Source organism: Aulostomus chinensis, chromosome 18 (assembly GCF_037954235.1).
Source record: "Aulostomus chinensis isolate RoL2024-O1b breed Wild chromosome 18, RoL_Achi_v1.0, whole genome shotgun sequence".
Taxonomy (NCBI): Eukaryota; Metazoa; Chordata; class Actinopteri; order Syngnathiformes; family Aulostomidae; genus Aulostomus; species Aulostomus chinensis.
Genome location: NC_141337.1, coordinates 19,707,501 through 19,721,126, shown reverse-complemented (window position 1 = coordinate 19,721,126; position 13,626 = coordinate 19,707,501). Strand labels below are relative to the sequence as shown.

The following is a 13,626-nucleotide window of genomic DNA, read 5'->3' as shown; positions in this document are numbered from 1 at the left end:
CATTCATCAGAAATCAGATCTGGTATAAACCAGTACAGTCAGCACCTCCCCCTATGACTGCTGTCATAGAGTCTAGCAGAGTAGCTGGACTGGTCCCAGTCCCGGTTCAGCTTTAATGAAGACGGACTTGTGATTAAAACATTTGCAATGTGGAGATGAGAAATTAATAAACACTATAAACATAGACTCTCTCTATCAAAGAATGACACTGTGTTCTCTATTTTTAGATGGAAAAACACAGAAGCAGGCTCAACCCCCCCCCCCTCCCCGTTGCCTTTCATGATAAGAACCAATCAGGGGCCAGGGGCTGTACCCATAATTGAGCTGATTTGCATAGCGGCCCAGTGGTTCGAGCGATTAGAAGTTAATCCCGATTAGTTTTGGACATTACTATTCACCGGCAGCCCCCCAACACCCACCGTCAGCCCAGCACCGCATTTGACCCATCTTATCTCCTAGAGCAGAGCCCGGACTCATCGCCAGTGTGTGTGTGTGTGTGTGTGTGTGTGTGTGTGTGTGTGTGTGTGTGTGTGTGTTAAACTGCCACTACAACACAAATTCAAATGCGATTGAGGAAAATGTATTTTTAAAATGACCCTGAAATGAAAGATAAAGATGGAGGAAACGTTTTCAACAGCCCAACAAAGCATGAAGATGCATGACTGAACAAAGATGAAGAAGAAGAGGGAGTTCACAACACAACTATTATGTTTCCTCTGAACCTTGTCTAGAGACAGTCTACGAATTATATATAAAATTGTTCAGAACTCAACAAAAATAGGTCAACACTGCAAAGTATGTGAGAAGACATTCGTCACATTAGATTCTTTTTTTTTTAATTAATTCAGTGTACAAGACAATCAGACAAATACAACACAATTACATCGACATACAGGGAGTGTGGACATTGATACCTGTGGTTTGTGTGTGTATGTGTGTGTATGTGTGTGCGTGAGCACGCATGTGGGTGTAGATGGACAACTTTCCAAGGTTTTCAGAGGAGTGTTATTACAGTGGTAAATTACAAGGACACTGATATTTAAAAGTCATCAAGTTCCATTGTTATAATTAAAATTATAGTATTATATAACTTATATATAGTGACAAAAAGGTTTAAGCTTACATAAAGGGGGTCAGCCCATCATCCCAGAGGAACCCCCCCACCTTCTCCACCTCAGTACTTCATCCTGTCTCTATATGTGTTGTTAAAATATTTAGGGCCTGAGCCCGCAGGTCCTCCGAGGCGAAGACCCTATGATGTTCTTGTTTTAGTTTGTACATGATGGGGTGGATATGGTGCTTTTAAAAAAAGGAAACGGGAGGGGGAATTTTCTTATGAATGGATTTTGTCTTTGGTTTGATTGTTGCGTTTCCCATTTTCCAGTTCTAAACTGTTATGTAGTGCATGAAAACCAGAGTAATGAGCCACATTGGGGCACTGCCTAGGGATCAGAGGGAAAAGATATAGCAGGACAGGGGAGAGGTCAAGAGGGGCAAGGAGATCAGAGGTCCAGGCCCACCGGATCTGGTCCAGTTGGGATCAAAGGTACAATTATTTATAGTAACGAATATAATAATGATAATAATAATAATAATAATAATAATAATAACAATAATAATAATAATGATAATAATAATGATGATAATAATAATAATAATTGAGTAGGAAAAGAGAACATGAAGAAAAACAAGAAAATAAATTTAAAAAACAAAACAAAGGAACGCAGTAACAATCATAATCAAAATATGTTATTGTGATAAACTTAAAGTAACAGCTAGTATGTATCGATCAGGAAAGTGAGGAGAGGGGACAGACACAGAGAGAGAGAGAGCTTTTCTGTCACGGCTAGCCAAAAGGAGTGAACTGGTGGACATTTCCAGCTGGTGTGATCCTCATCGTCACTGGTCCCTGAGGTGCATTGTGTGCAGGTGTCTGTGTCTGTTAATCCTATGTTCAACATTTTATGTTGTGTGATGTGAGTTCTGTGTAATGTCTTAAATTGAGTAAGTTGTAAGTTTGTGTTTTTAGACATAGAAAAGTTAATTATGCAGATTTGTGTCCAAAAGTCGGAAGTGGGACAAATTGATAAATCTTTTTCCCATTTTTTAGTTGGGAGTGTTATATTTTCATCTGTACTGCATAGGAGTTTATGGAGTTTTGATACTATTTTTTTGAGTCAATAAGTTTCTTGATTTCTCACCCAGTTTAGGCGGTTCTAGGTTGTTGTTTGTTATGTTGATCTTAGATTTGATTGTGGATTTGAGTTGTTGATATTGGAAGAGTTGGGTTTTATTCATTCTGTATTTTTGGATCAGTGTGTTAAAGGTGAGGTTGTTTTCAAAGAGTTGATGGAAGTGACTGATTCCTTTGTTTTGCCATGTTGGGAAGTAAATGGGGTGTTGCCGGAGAGAAAGTCAGGGCTGTACCATATTGGGGTGTGCTTGGGTGTGTTAATGATGAGTTAGTGATTTTGATAACTTTCCACCACGTGTCAGAGTTGTAGAAATAGTTGTGTTTAGGAAAAGCTCTTGTTTTTAATGGAGGACCGGTAGGTCTTTGATTAAGATGTTTTTGCAGTCACATTAGATTCTTCATGTTGGTGGACTGTGCTATACTGGCTAAATACCATTCCACACAAAGCATGCACTGTAACAAAATGCTGTAAGAATACGGTCAAATTCTACAGTAGCCTACTGTTTTCACTCAAAACAGTAGGCTACTGTAGAAAACAATGCATTCTGGGCAATATTTCTGGGCACTTTACCGTTTCCCATAAAATACTGTAACATACCGTTCAGAACATTGCATTTTGGGAGTGATGTTTGAATGAACGGTAAATAGTAGGGTCCAGTCCAGTATTTCAAGAGGCGCATGCCGAGTAGCCATTTCTGGACTCTTCTGTTGGGTGGACTTGAGAATCCTCCATCACCAACAGGTGAGTTGAAAAGCCTACCTGTTATATTTCTGGGGATGTTTGCTTTTTAAAAGTACTTCTATTGAATATCCTAAACTGTGAGTGATCAGTAAGCTTAAAGGAAAGTACAGCAGTACTGTTTAGCAACTTGCCGTCATCATTGTGTAGGTAAGGACACATTTCTGAATAGTTCAGTTCAGTTCGCCAGTTAGTTCTTTTTCTGTTTTGTTTTTTGGTTGGTTAGCAGCTAGAAACATAGCTGTGCTTCTATCTTGCAGTATTTCCTGTGTGTCTGTGCATCACATGAATGGATACCTTTAGTGGGAACAGCTAACAGCAGCTAACATCAAAAGAAAAAATTTAGAAGAGCAAGTTTAAACTCTTTAAAACTTTTGGATCACAAGTTAACGAAGTACTGACATGTAGTGACCAGCTGCTCCGTTCGCAATCAACTACATCTTCAACCTGCAGTACCAAGAGGAGGCTGCCTGCACTCTTGAGTTCATTCAAAGGTCAGGTTTCTGTTGCCCACCAGACCTTTTTCACAGCATTTCTACTTGAAATTGCAGGCTAAACCCAGGTGTTACTAATGACAGTAATTAGGGTTCCCTCCCATCATAGATAGCAGCAGACTATGGCCTCTCATCTCAGACAACTGGATGGTTTTCAGGCGCTTCATTGGGATCAACCGAGGCCAGCCAGGGCAAGACGATCTCCCAGAGGACAGGGAGAGTCGTTCAGAAGAAGTCCACCACGCTCAGTTGCCATGTGTCCACTCTCCTGAAAAAACTAATGGACTTCCATGAAGGCATTCTGACCTTGCAAAAATGTGGGTATTTAGCACTGCAGAGAGAATGTTGTTTGTGATGACTGTTCTGTTCTAAGAGGACTCTAACCCTCTGACTTTATGTTTTAATAAGTTTTAAAATGTTAGCAAATGTTTGACATAAATGCTGGGTTTCATAAATGTTGCTGGGAAGATATTTTCAAGTCTCTTCTTTTCCATAGATTTTTTTTACTGCTGCATTTAAATTAACTGACTTACAGTCATATGCTATTTTTACAAACATGACTTAATTGTATTTTCTGTTCAATTATGGAGAAGGTTTGTTGGTGATATAAAAAGAAATATTGTGGCTACCACTGTTAATCCTGCAATTTACGGTGTTTTAATATATAACAGTAATAAACTGTAAATTAAGCTGACAGTAAGCAAACGGTATAAAAACGGTAATATACTGGAAACCCTGCTGCCGGTAGTCTACTGTAAAAATCAAGAAAAAAACAGTAATGTACTGTAATTCAGTACAGTACTTACAGTACATTACTGTTGGTTATTATTATATAACAGTAAGTGAACCGTAAAATTAACAGTAAAATACTGGAACCACTGCTGCCAGTATTTTACTGTTAATTTACGGGACAATTGTTTACAGTGTACCTGACTCACCTGTTTTGTTTTGTTTTTTTTAGATATTTTGTGTCATAATGAAGTACTGGACAGTCAAAGATTCTCCACTTGGAAGATTCCGCTTATCACTACTACTACTACTTCTACTAGTAGTAATAGTACCTCTCTGGGACATCTTCGTGACATTATAGTGTATCAAGAATGACACCAAATGATTATTGGTCCTCTTCCTTCCTTGTAACTCAGTTCACTGTCACACTGACACTTCTGATGGTAAAAGGCAGGAAAACCAGAACATTCATCTGGGACTTTGGTTCTGGCCAATCTCAAACAGGACTTGCTGTGGCGGTGTTGATCGACCTCCCTTAGAAGCAGGAGCTGCATAATCTGGTTACACGGCGTGTCTGAAAGCTTCTGCAAACCAGATTTGTTTCTGTCAACATGAATCCCTGGAAACGGTTGTGTGTGTGTGTGTGTGGTGCCTGTACAGTGCCTGAGTGGTGCCAGTGTGGTGCCTGTACAGTGCCTGAGTGGTGCCAGTGTGGTGCCTGTACGGTCCCTGTACGGTGCCTGAGTGGTGCCTGTACGGTGCCAGTGTGGTGCCTGAGTGGTGCCTGTACGGTGCCTGAGTGGTGCCAGTGTGGGTCTGCACAGATGGCAAGATCAAGATGACACAGGCCCACAAGCAGGGTGAGCTGAGACACCTGATGCCACACTGGTCACAGCCACATCTCCAGTCTTCTTGATGAATATTAGTTCTTGATCTTACTCACTGATGGAGCCTCGACTGCGAAAAGTGCTTTTAAAGGAACAGTGTGTAGAATGTAGCCTTTGTCAGAACTGGAATCAAGACGTTCAGACAGACTTGGACAGTTGTGTTTGCTTGAGTCTAGAATGGGTGTGTCATGTCTTCATGGGGCCTGGCCCCCTTCCACATAGACCACTACTACAGCTGCAGTCATCAGATGAAAACAGAGAGTGCCCAGATTGATTTGAGCACTGCTCCCTTTAAACAGGCCAGCACAGAATGTTGTTTTGTTGTTGTTTACAGTTCCAAAGTTGGGCGTCATGGAGACCACAAAATGGATATCCCAGCAGTATGAGGACACAGATAGGATGTGCAGGGGGGACAAGAGAAGAGAGCTGGTCCAGGCAGGATGGACTGATGTGAGGAAGATGAGGGAGGGTTTGGACTACATCTCTATCCTCTGTTAGCATCAATGATCACAGCATGTCTTCATATTTGCCCTAAGGACTGGTGTCTGGTTAGATTAAGAGATCAGTGGCAGTCTGAGTGTGTGATGCAGGACCCGCTGCTTTCACCTCCTTTAGTTTGGCCCATTAATCATTTCATGCTGTCTTTTCTGAACCTCATTCCTTCAAATTAGGCTCTGCTTTATTTCACCCTCGAAAACTGCAGTGCGAGTCATCACTCGTGAGCACGGTAGCTTGTGATCAAGTGAACCTGCTTTGTCTGAGCGCTGTTCTCTGCCCTGTTGTGTGGAATGGAAGACTTGGCTGTGCTTGTTTGGCATTCGGCTGCTGAGCCTGATGGATGGTGACTCTGCCTGCCGGGATTGTTGATGCAAACCAAGCTTGAGAAATGGAATGAATAATGAATCCAAAGGGGCAGACATCTGCAACTAATATGTCATTATGAACTAAAATTACAGCCCAGCATGGACTAATTCAACACAAATTATTCATTGTGTTATGAGTGTATTTATTATTGATAAAATGGTGATGGGCGTATGGGAGATGAGCTTCAGATGCAAGGCCTTTCAAACATTCATGAAGTGCGTTGTTGAGCACAGGCACTGTGTTGTGATGGAAATCAAGAAGAAACAGAAGTCACAAAAGCACTTCCTCCTTGAACCTTCACAAATGAGTACAAATCTAAAATGAAGAGAAAGAGGCGGGGCCGGTCCCATCACGATGGATGATGTCATGTTTCACATGCCTACAGTGACTGTCCCAAAACAATAAATCTGATCGTGTGAAAATGCAGGATCATTAAATCCACAAATATCAACAATAAAAAGTCCACATCTGTGTCGACACTGTCCACCGTTCACAAGCTCAAAGGCAGCAGTGCCTGGTGACGGGGAGTGAGCACCATCAACCTTTCACCTCAAAGGACGAAATGACTCAGAAATTGATGTCAAACTCTAAAGAGGACCCACGTCGAACCCTGGCTCAGTGCTCACACTTTCTCCAACGACTTGTTTCTCTCTGGAGCTGCGTAGTCATCTGATGCAAAATGATGCTCGACTTTCCACAGTGGTGTTTATCAGTGCAGGGGAGGGCGGTGGGAGGTGTCGTGTTCATAGCCAAAGATTTTAAAATTAAAAAAAATCCTTTGGGATGATGTCTCTGGGCTGGCCTGGGAACGCCTCAGGATTCCCCCTGAAGAGCTGCTGGAAGTAGCTGGGAGAGGACAGTCTGGGCTTCCTTGCTGAGGCTGCTGCCCCCACGACCCGGACCCACCGGATAAGAGGAGGACAAAAACATCCTTTATATTTTAGATTTTTTTTAGATGGAAGATTTAGCACCGGAATCACATCGCAATTGAATTGACGGGATCCCTTTTCACAGGGTTGGTGTCCCTGAACACTGGCCTGGACCGACACGCGCAGCGGCAGTGAGAAGCTTCTTTTACCCACCGAATTTCTGCTGATGTCTTCACGTGCCAGGATGAACCCACACACCCAAACACACTCACAACTGCACACAATGTAGAGCAGCATTTCCAAAATCCTTCTTCTGGGAACACACTTTTTTCTTTTCTCTTCTTTTTTTTAAACAAATAACCAACCATAGCAACCGAGTTCCCTTCAGAGCTCATCAATGAATCATAAGAAGAGCCAAAGTGAGAATGCATTAATATCACTGACCACTTTTGCTGCCACTGCAGAGAGCTCTACCTCTCTCTCTCTCTCTCGCTCGCTCACACACAGAATTGTGAATGTTCCTCCACCTAAGAGCAACAGTGAAAAGTTCTGATTGAGTCAAGTTGAGATGCAGTGAGGGGAAGAATGACAGCTCTTAGAGGGCGAAGCCTGTATGCAAACTAGAGCAACATCTCATCAGTCCGAGAGCAGCAGGTCAGCAGGTCAGCAGGTCAGTGTATTCTGTCTACAACGTAAATAAGCATGATGATGTAGAGCAGCATGTCTCACCTGTCACTGTATGCAGCAGCTGTGGCAGTAGGAGGCTGGGCATATCTGTAGGCAGCGTAACCACCCTGCGCGCACGCGCACACACACACACACACACACACACACACACACACACACACACACACACACACACACACACACACACAGAGTGAAGTCACTGTTGTTAATGACAAGAACAGAAATACCAGCACAATGATACTGGTATTACTGGACACAAATGAGCAACCACTGGTTAATTCCATATCTCAGAGACTCTCTTGTCTATGATTGGTTCCTGTATGTGTAAAAAGACCTCAGCGAATTAAAAAAGCGACCAAAAGCCCCTCGCTCACTTTCACCTTGCTACCCTTGTCATGCTTGACAGGGAGTGTGTGTCATCAGCTGTGTATGATGACCACCATAAACTGCAGAGGTACCTAAGTGATACGAAGTATGTGTGGTGATGGACGATGGCAGGAAGGGGACAGGATGCCCCTGTTAGTCACCAGCCCCTCTGGACTGTCACTACTGACTGAATGACAAATGGACACCCTGCAGCTCCCCGTGTGTGTGTGTGTGTGTGTGTGTGTGTGTGTGTGTGTGTGTGTTTGACAGAGAGAGAGAGAGAGAGTGAGACAGAGATGAAGAGTAGTTGATGTGTATGTGTCAAGGTTTGACCGCTCCACACTCTCACACAGAGAATGTTCCCATCCATCATATTTACTGACTCGTCCTCTCTGTCCATTCGTCTCTCCTGGACTGGCGTCTCTGCTCTGGGTCCCTGTCAGATCCACACTAGAATTCTAGATTCTTCAAACATCAAAGTCCTCAACAATCAGCTCCTTCATATCAGACAGAAATGCTAGTTCCCAACTACGCAGCTATAACCCTTCACTCCCAGGATGCTGCTGGGCTCCTACTGGTTCCTGGAGGCTGCAGAGGTAGAATGAGGGGCTGAGCCTTCATTTAACAGGCTCCTCCTCTATGAAACCATCTCCCAGTCGAGGTCCAGGACTCAGATCAATCTACCTTGAAGAGTAGACTTAAGACCTTCCTTGCTGATCAAGCTGACAGTTAGGGCTGCTGAGGCTATGGCACATATGAGTATGAGGCGAAAGAAGCCCAGTGCATCATGGGAGATCCCCTGGCAGTCTAAACCTATAGCAGCAGATCTAAGGGCATATCTCATGACTGCTCTTAAACCTGGAGGGAGTGCCTGAGTCCTGACTCCACCTCACATTCAACCTTTGGAGCCTCTATGAACCAGCAGGAGCCCAGCAGCATCCTGGGAGCGAAAGTTTCTACCTGGATAACAGGGAACTAAGAGGTGACAGGGTGTCAGAAGCCAGTCCAGGAGAGACCTGGTCTCTGCTACCAGTTCTAGTCAACACACGGGCAGCAGCGTTCTGGACCAGCTGGAGAGTCTTTAGGGACTTATTAGTCCAGCCTGGTAGGAGGGAGGTGCAGTAATCCAGCCTGGAAGTGACAAAGGCATAGACTAGTTTTTCTGCATCTTCTTGAGCCAGGATGTGTCTGATCTTAGCGATGTTACGCAGATGGAAGAAGGCGTCCTGGAGATTTGTTGAACGTGGGAGTTGAAGGATCCTGGTCAAAGAGAACTCCTAGGTTCCTTACGGTGGTGCTGGGGGCCAGGGTGGTGCCATCCAGGGTACCTGTCTCATCAGATCAGGTGGTCCTCAGCTGTTTGGGCCCAGCGCAAGAACTTCAGTTTATCAGAGTTTAATAAAGGAAATGATGGTCCTCCATGTTTTCCTGTCCTTCAGACAGGCCTCCAGTTCAGTCAGCTGGTTTGTTCCATGTGGATCATTGATGAGTTCAGCTGAGTGTCGTCTGCATAGCAGTGAACATTAACGGAGTGTTTCCTGATCATGTGACCTAGAGGAAGCAGGTACAGGGTGAAGAGGAGTGGTCCAAGCACAGACCCTTGTGGAACACCAGAACTGACTGTAGTGTCTCAGAGGAACCATCATTAACTGGTACCGACTGAGATGACCTAGTAAATATGACCTGAACCAGTTTAGTGTGGTTCCTTTAATACCAGTGACAGGTTCCAGTCTCTGTAGAAGGATATGGTGATCAATGGTATCAAAGCTGCACTGAGATCTAATCAGACCAGCACAGAGACCAGTCCCTCATCTGGTACCAGTAGGAGGTCACTGGTACCGTTGACTAGTTCTGTTTCTGTGCTAGGATGAACCTGGAACCTGACTGAATCCTCCAATCAGCTGTTGCTGTGGAGAAGTCACAGAGCTGTTTAGCAACTGCTTTCTCCAGAACCTTGGAGAGAAAAGGAAGATGTGATGTTGGTCTGTAGTTGGTAGAACTTCTGGATCCAGGCTTGTTTTTGGAGGAGGGTTTAATTCCTGCGACTTTAAAGGACTGAGGGACGGAACCAGATACCAGCGCCACATTGATCATATCTAAGAGGGAGGGGCTAACGAGGGGAGAGAGTCTTGGAGCAGCTTAGTTGGGATGGGGTCTAGGAGACAGGTGGAGGTTTAGAGGAGGACATTATTGAACTGAGCTCATGAAGGCTGATGGGAGAAAAACTATCCAAGTGTGTGTCTGGTCCTCCAGCTGCCTCTAAGGTTCTGGGTTCTAGAGAGCTTCCTCCTGCAGGTCAAAGCAGATGTCCGTCCCCACTGATCCTGGATCTCCTCCACCTTTTTTTGCATTTAAAGGAAGGTTTTCATCTCTGCTGTCTCAGATGTGCTTATTCATAGAAGGAGGGAGGTTCTCCACCTGCTCTACCAGGAGGGAGGTTCTCCACCTGCTCTACCAGGAGTGGGGTTCTACTCCTGCTCTACCAGGAGGGAGTTTCTACTCCTGCTCTACTAGGAGGGGGGTTCTCCTCCTGCTCTACTAGGAGGGAGGTTCTTCACCTGCTCTACTAGGAGGGAGGTTCTACTCCTGCTCTACTAGGAGGGGGGTTCTACTCCTGCTCTACTAGGAGGGAGGTTCTTCACCTGCTCTACAAGGAGGGAGGTTCTACACCTGCTCTACTAGGAGGGAGGTTCTTCACCTGCTCTACCAGGACAGTTAATACTTATATAGTAGTCATATAATATCAATGTGACAGTGACAGGTTCTTTCCTGCCCTTAGATGTGTTTGTTTTCTTTAAATATCTTGGGAAGAACTACAGAAGTCCAATGTTTAATAATAGGAGTGTTGTGCCAACTCAACCAGGTCAAGAGATTCATTCAGAGATGTTACAATTAATCCACCTGAAGGAAAGGCTTTCGGCCTGTGAGGCCTGACGCCCCTTTCTGAAGCCTGCATTTGAGTGACCACGTTCTTGAAATAAAGGGTCATAAAGGGGGGGCTCACTCTGGCCACTGACCCCCCCAAGAATTTGTGCCCCGCTTGACCGGAAGTTCGCATGCTGAACTGCTATTGGCTGAGAGCCAGTACCATCCCACAGGAAGTGACATCATCTGCCTCACCAGGAAAAACTTCAGCGCAAGAAAGGTTCGACCTCTTTGGTTCTGTTTGGTTCTTTTTCGGTGCACTCTCAGGACATCTTCGCACCTTGGCCTGACAGCAGTACAGCGACAGCGAGAACTCCACCAGCAGACATCTGTCCCCCCAGCCAGATAAGAAGACACCACTGAGCCATGCTACCCGCGTGAACTGGTCCCTGGTGAAAGAAAGCTTGTTCCAGCTTCTTCACCTTCCCACCAGTAACTCCAGCAGACCCTGCAGGCTGCCCCGCCACTGCTCTGCTTCCCTCCGAACTGAGCCGACCTGCTCTGGATTACGGAGATCGAATCCCTTACTGCTCCACCGGGTCAAGTAAGGATTCCTTTAACTAGGCATTTTCTGGGCAGAGAAATAGCTTAGTGTGTTGTATGATGTCTATGAATGCTCTGTTTATGTGAAGGAAGTCCTGTAATTAGCAGAAATTACATAGCATTGTACGTTATTTATTGATGTTAGTTATTAATAACTGTGACATCTCAAGAAGGTGTTACCTGTTATTAATACTGCACAAGTGTGTTAACACACATTTTTGGGTTTACCTTTGTCCTTTCCTTCCTTTCTCTCTCTCTCTCTTCCACGAAGCGCTCAGCTTAGTTATTAACCGCTCCACGTTTTATACCTCCATGGTGCTAACTAGTGGCTAGCAAGCCTCAGCTAACTAGCTTAGCTGCTAGCCCCGCTGCGACGCGAACTGGTTGCTAGGCAATCAGGCTCCCCCTCCCCTCCTCACTCTATCTTCCATATACACACACACACTCCCTCACTCACACACACACACACACACACATATTATCACTTGTGTATTTTTGTTAGATAACCGTTATACCAACGTGTTGCTGATTGATTGATTCACTGTGTTAATAAATACATTTTATTATCAGAGAGAAGTCGTAGTGTCTTTGTGTACAAACTTGTGGTCACGTGTCTAAGCAACAGCCAGTGCTCTGATCTCCTCCTCCAACATCAGAGCTGTCCCTTGGTAGTTAATGTCACAGAATATTGACTGTTAGTGGATCAACTCTGTTAGAGACTGGTAACTGTTACAAGTTTGGTCGTAGTTTAGTTTCCCTGAACTCATCAGGGTGGTGCCCCGAATAATTAATATTGAATATTAATGAGTAATTTATTTAATAATCGATAATTATATCCATCATTATTGAATATCATTATTTTTGACCAATTTGCTCTTCAGTGCACAACAGGAGTAATAATGAATCAATCCCACAACCATTCATTGTTCCTACTACATCGATGTGATTGTAATCCGTTTTTAATTTATTTATTTGTTATTTTTTGATATTCATTTGTTTGAGTATGGAGTCATGGTTGACCGCTGCTGTGAGTGAAGATGCATGTGCAGCCTCAGTTCTGTTCATGTGGCCCCAGTGTATCAGGGTCAGCAGGAGGTAAAGACCAGAACGCGAGGGACCGAAAACCATTTCAATAATTAAAACAAGTCAGATGGATCAAAGTAAGGATACATGGCAACACACACACACAACAAACAAGGAGGTGGACGGACATTGGCAAATGTGGGCTGTTTGCTTCTACCTTTGGGGTTAGGGGTTCACCTCCTTGAGTGGCAATGTATTCATTATTATTATTATTATAATTATTATCCATCCATCCATCGTCATCTTCCGCTTATTCCTACACATTAAGGGTCGCAGGGGGGGTTGGAGTCTATCCCAGCGTCAACGGGCAAGAGGCGGGGTTCACCCTGGACAGGTCGCCAGTCCATCGCAGGGCCAACATAGAGAGACGAACAACCATTCACACTCACATTCATACCTACGGTCAATTTAAAGTATCCAATTAGCCTCGTCCCCAATTGCATGTTTTTGGACTGTGGGAGGAAGCCGGAGTACCAGAGAGAACCCACGCAGGCAGGGGAGAACATGCAGACTCCACATAGAAAGATCCCGTGCCTGAGCCGGGACTCGAACCTGGAACCTTCTTGCTGTGAGGCCACAGTGCTGACCACTGCACCACCGTGCAGCCTTATTATTATTATTTTTATTATTATTAGGGCCTGAGCCTGAAGGTACCTCAGGCGAAGACCCTATTATTATTATTATTATTATTATTATTATTGCTATTATTACGACTCCAAATACATCCTGAACTCTAAAATGGCTCGCTTTGATTGGCTGAATATTCTATCAAAGTTCCGTGACAAGACTTCACTCTGGCTTCCGTTGAAATGTGCGAGCCAGTCCAGCTGGAACATTTGCATCTAGTGTGAAGAACTGGAACACGACAACCCCCCAACTTGTGTGAGTGCGGAGGGATGTAGCAACAAAAAGGAGACCACAGAGATGGCGGTGTAGCATGTGATGTCATATCATCAAATAATACTTACATAAATATCTGCACCATAAAATCCATCCTGGTAAACAACACTGTAGAGGACGTAAGCACAGACACAGAGACAAACACATCCATGTTAGTGCTGATTAACATGCAGGCACTGGGGGCCACCAACCCCCATCTCCACTGTCCCATCGTCAAAGGGCTGGGAGAGCAGCGGATCTCTGCTCTGGGACGGCTGACTGAGGAGGCTGGGTGGGGCCACAGGGCAGTGTGTGTGTGTGTGTGTGTGTGTGTGTGTGTGTGTGTGTGTGTGTGTGTGTGTGTGTG

General features: G+C 44.5%; 1 protein-coding gene across 2 annotated transcripts in view; it reads right to left on the bottom strand.

Annotated features, from left to right (window-relative positions):
- Nucleotides 1–13,626, bottom strand: part of rbfox1 (RNA binding fox-1 homolog 1) — a 138,650-nt gene that overhangs the window by 24,155 nt on the left and 100,869 nt on the right. For both annotated transcript variants that reach the window (XM_086186070.1, XM_086186071.1), the window contains exons 9-10: nucleotides 13,349–13,388; nucleotides 7,506–7,570 (exon numbers count right to left, since the gene is read on the bottom strand). In XM_086186070.1, the coding sequence (XP_086042196.1) occupies nucleotides 7,506–7,570; nucleotides 13,349–13,388 (105 nt within the window). The remainder of the gene's footprint in view (nucleotides 1–7,505; nucleotides 7,571–13,348; nucleotides 13,389–13,626) is intronic.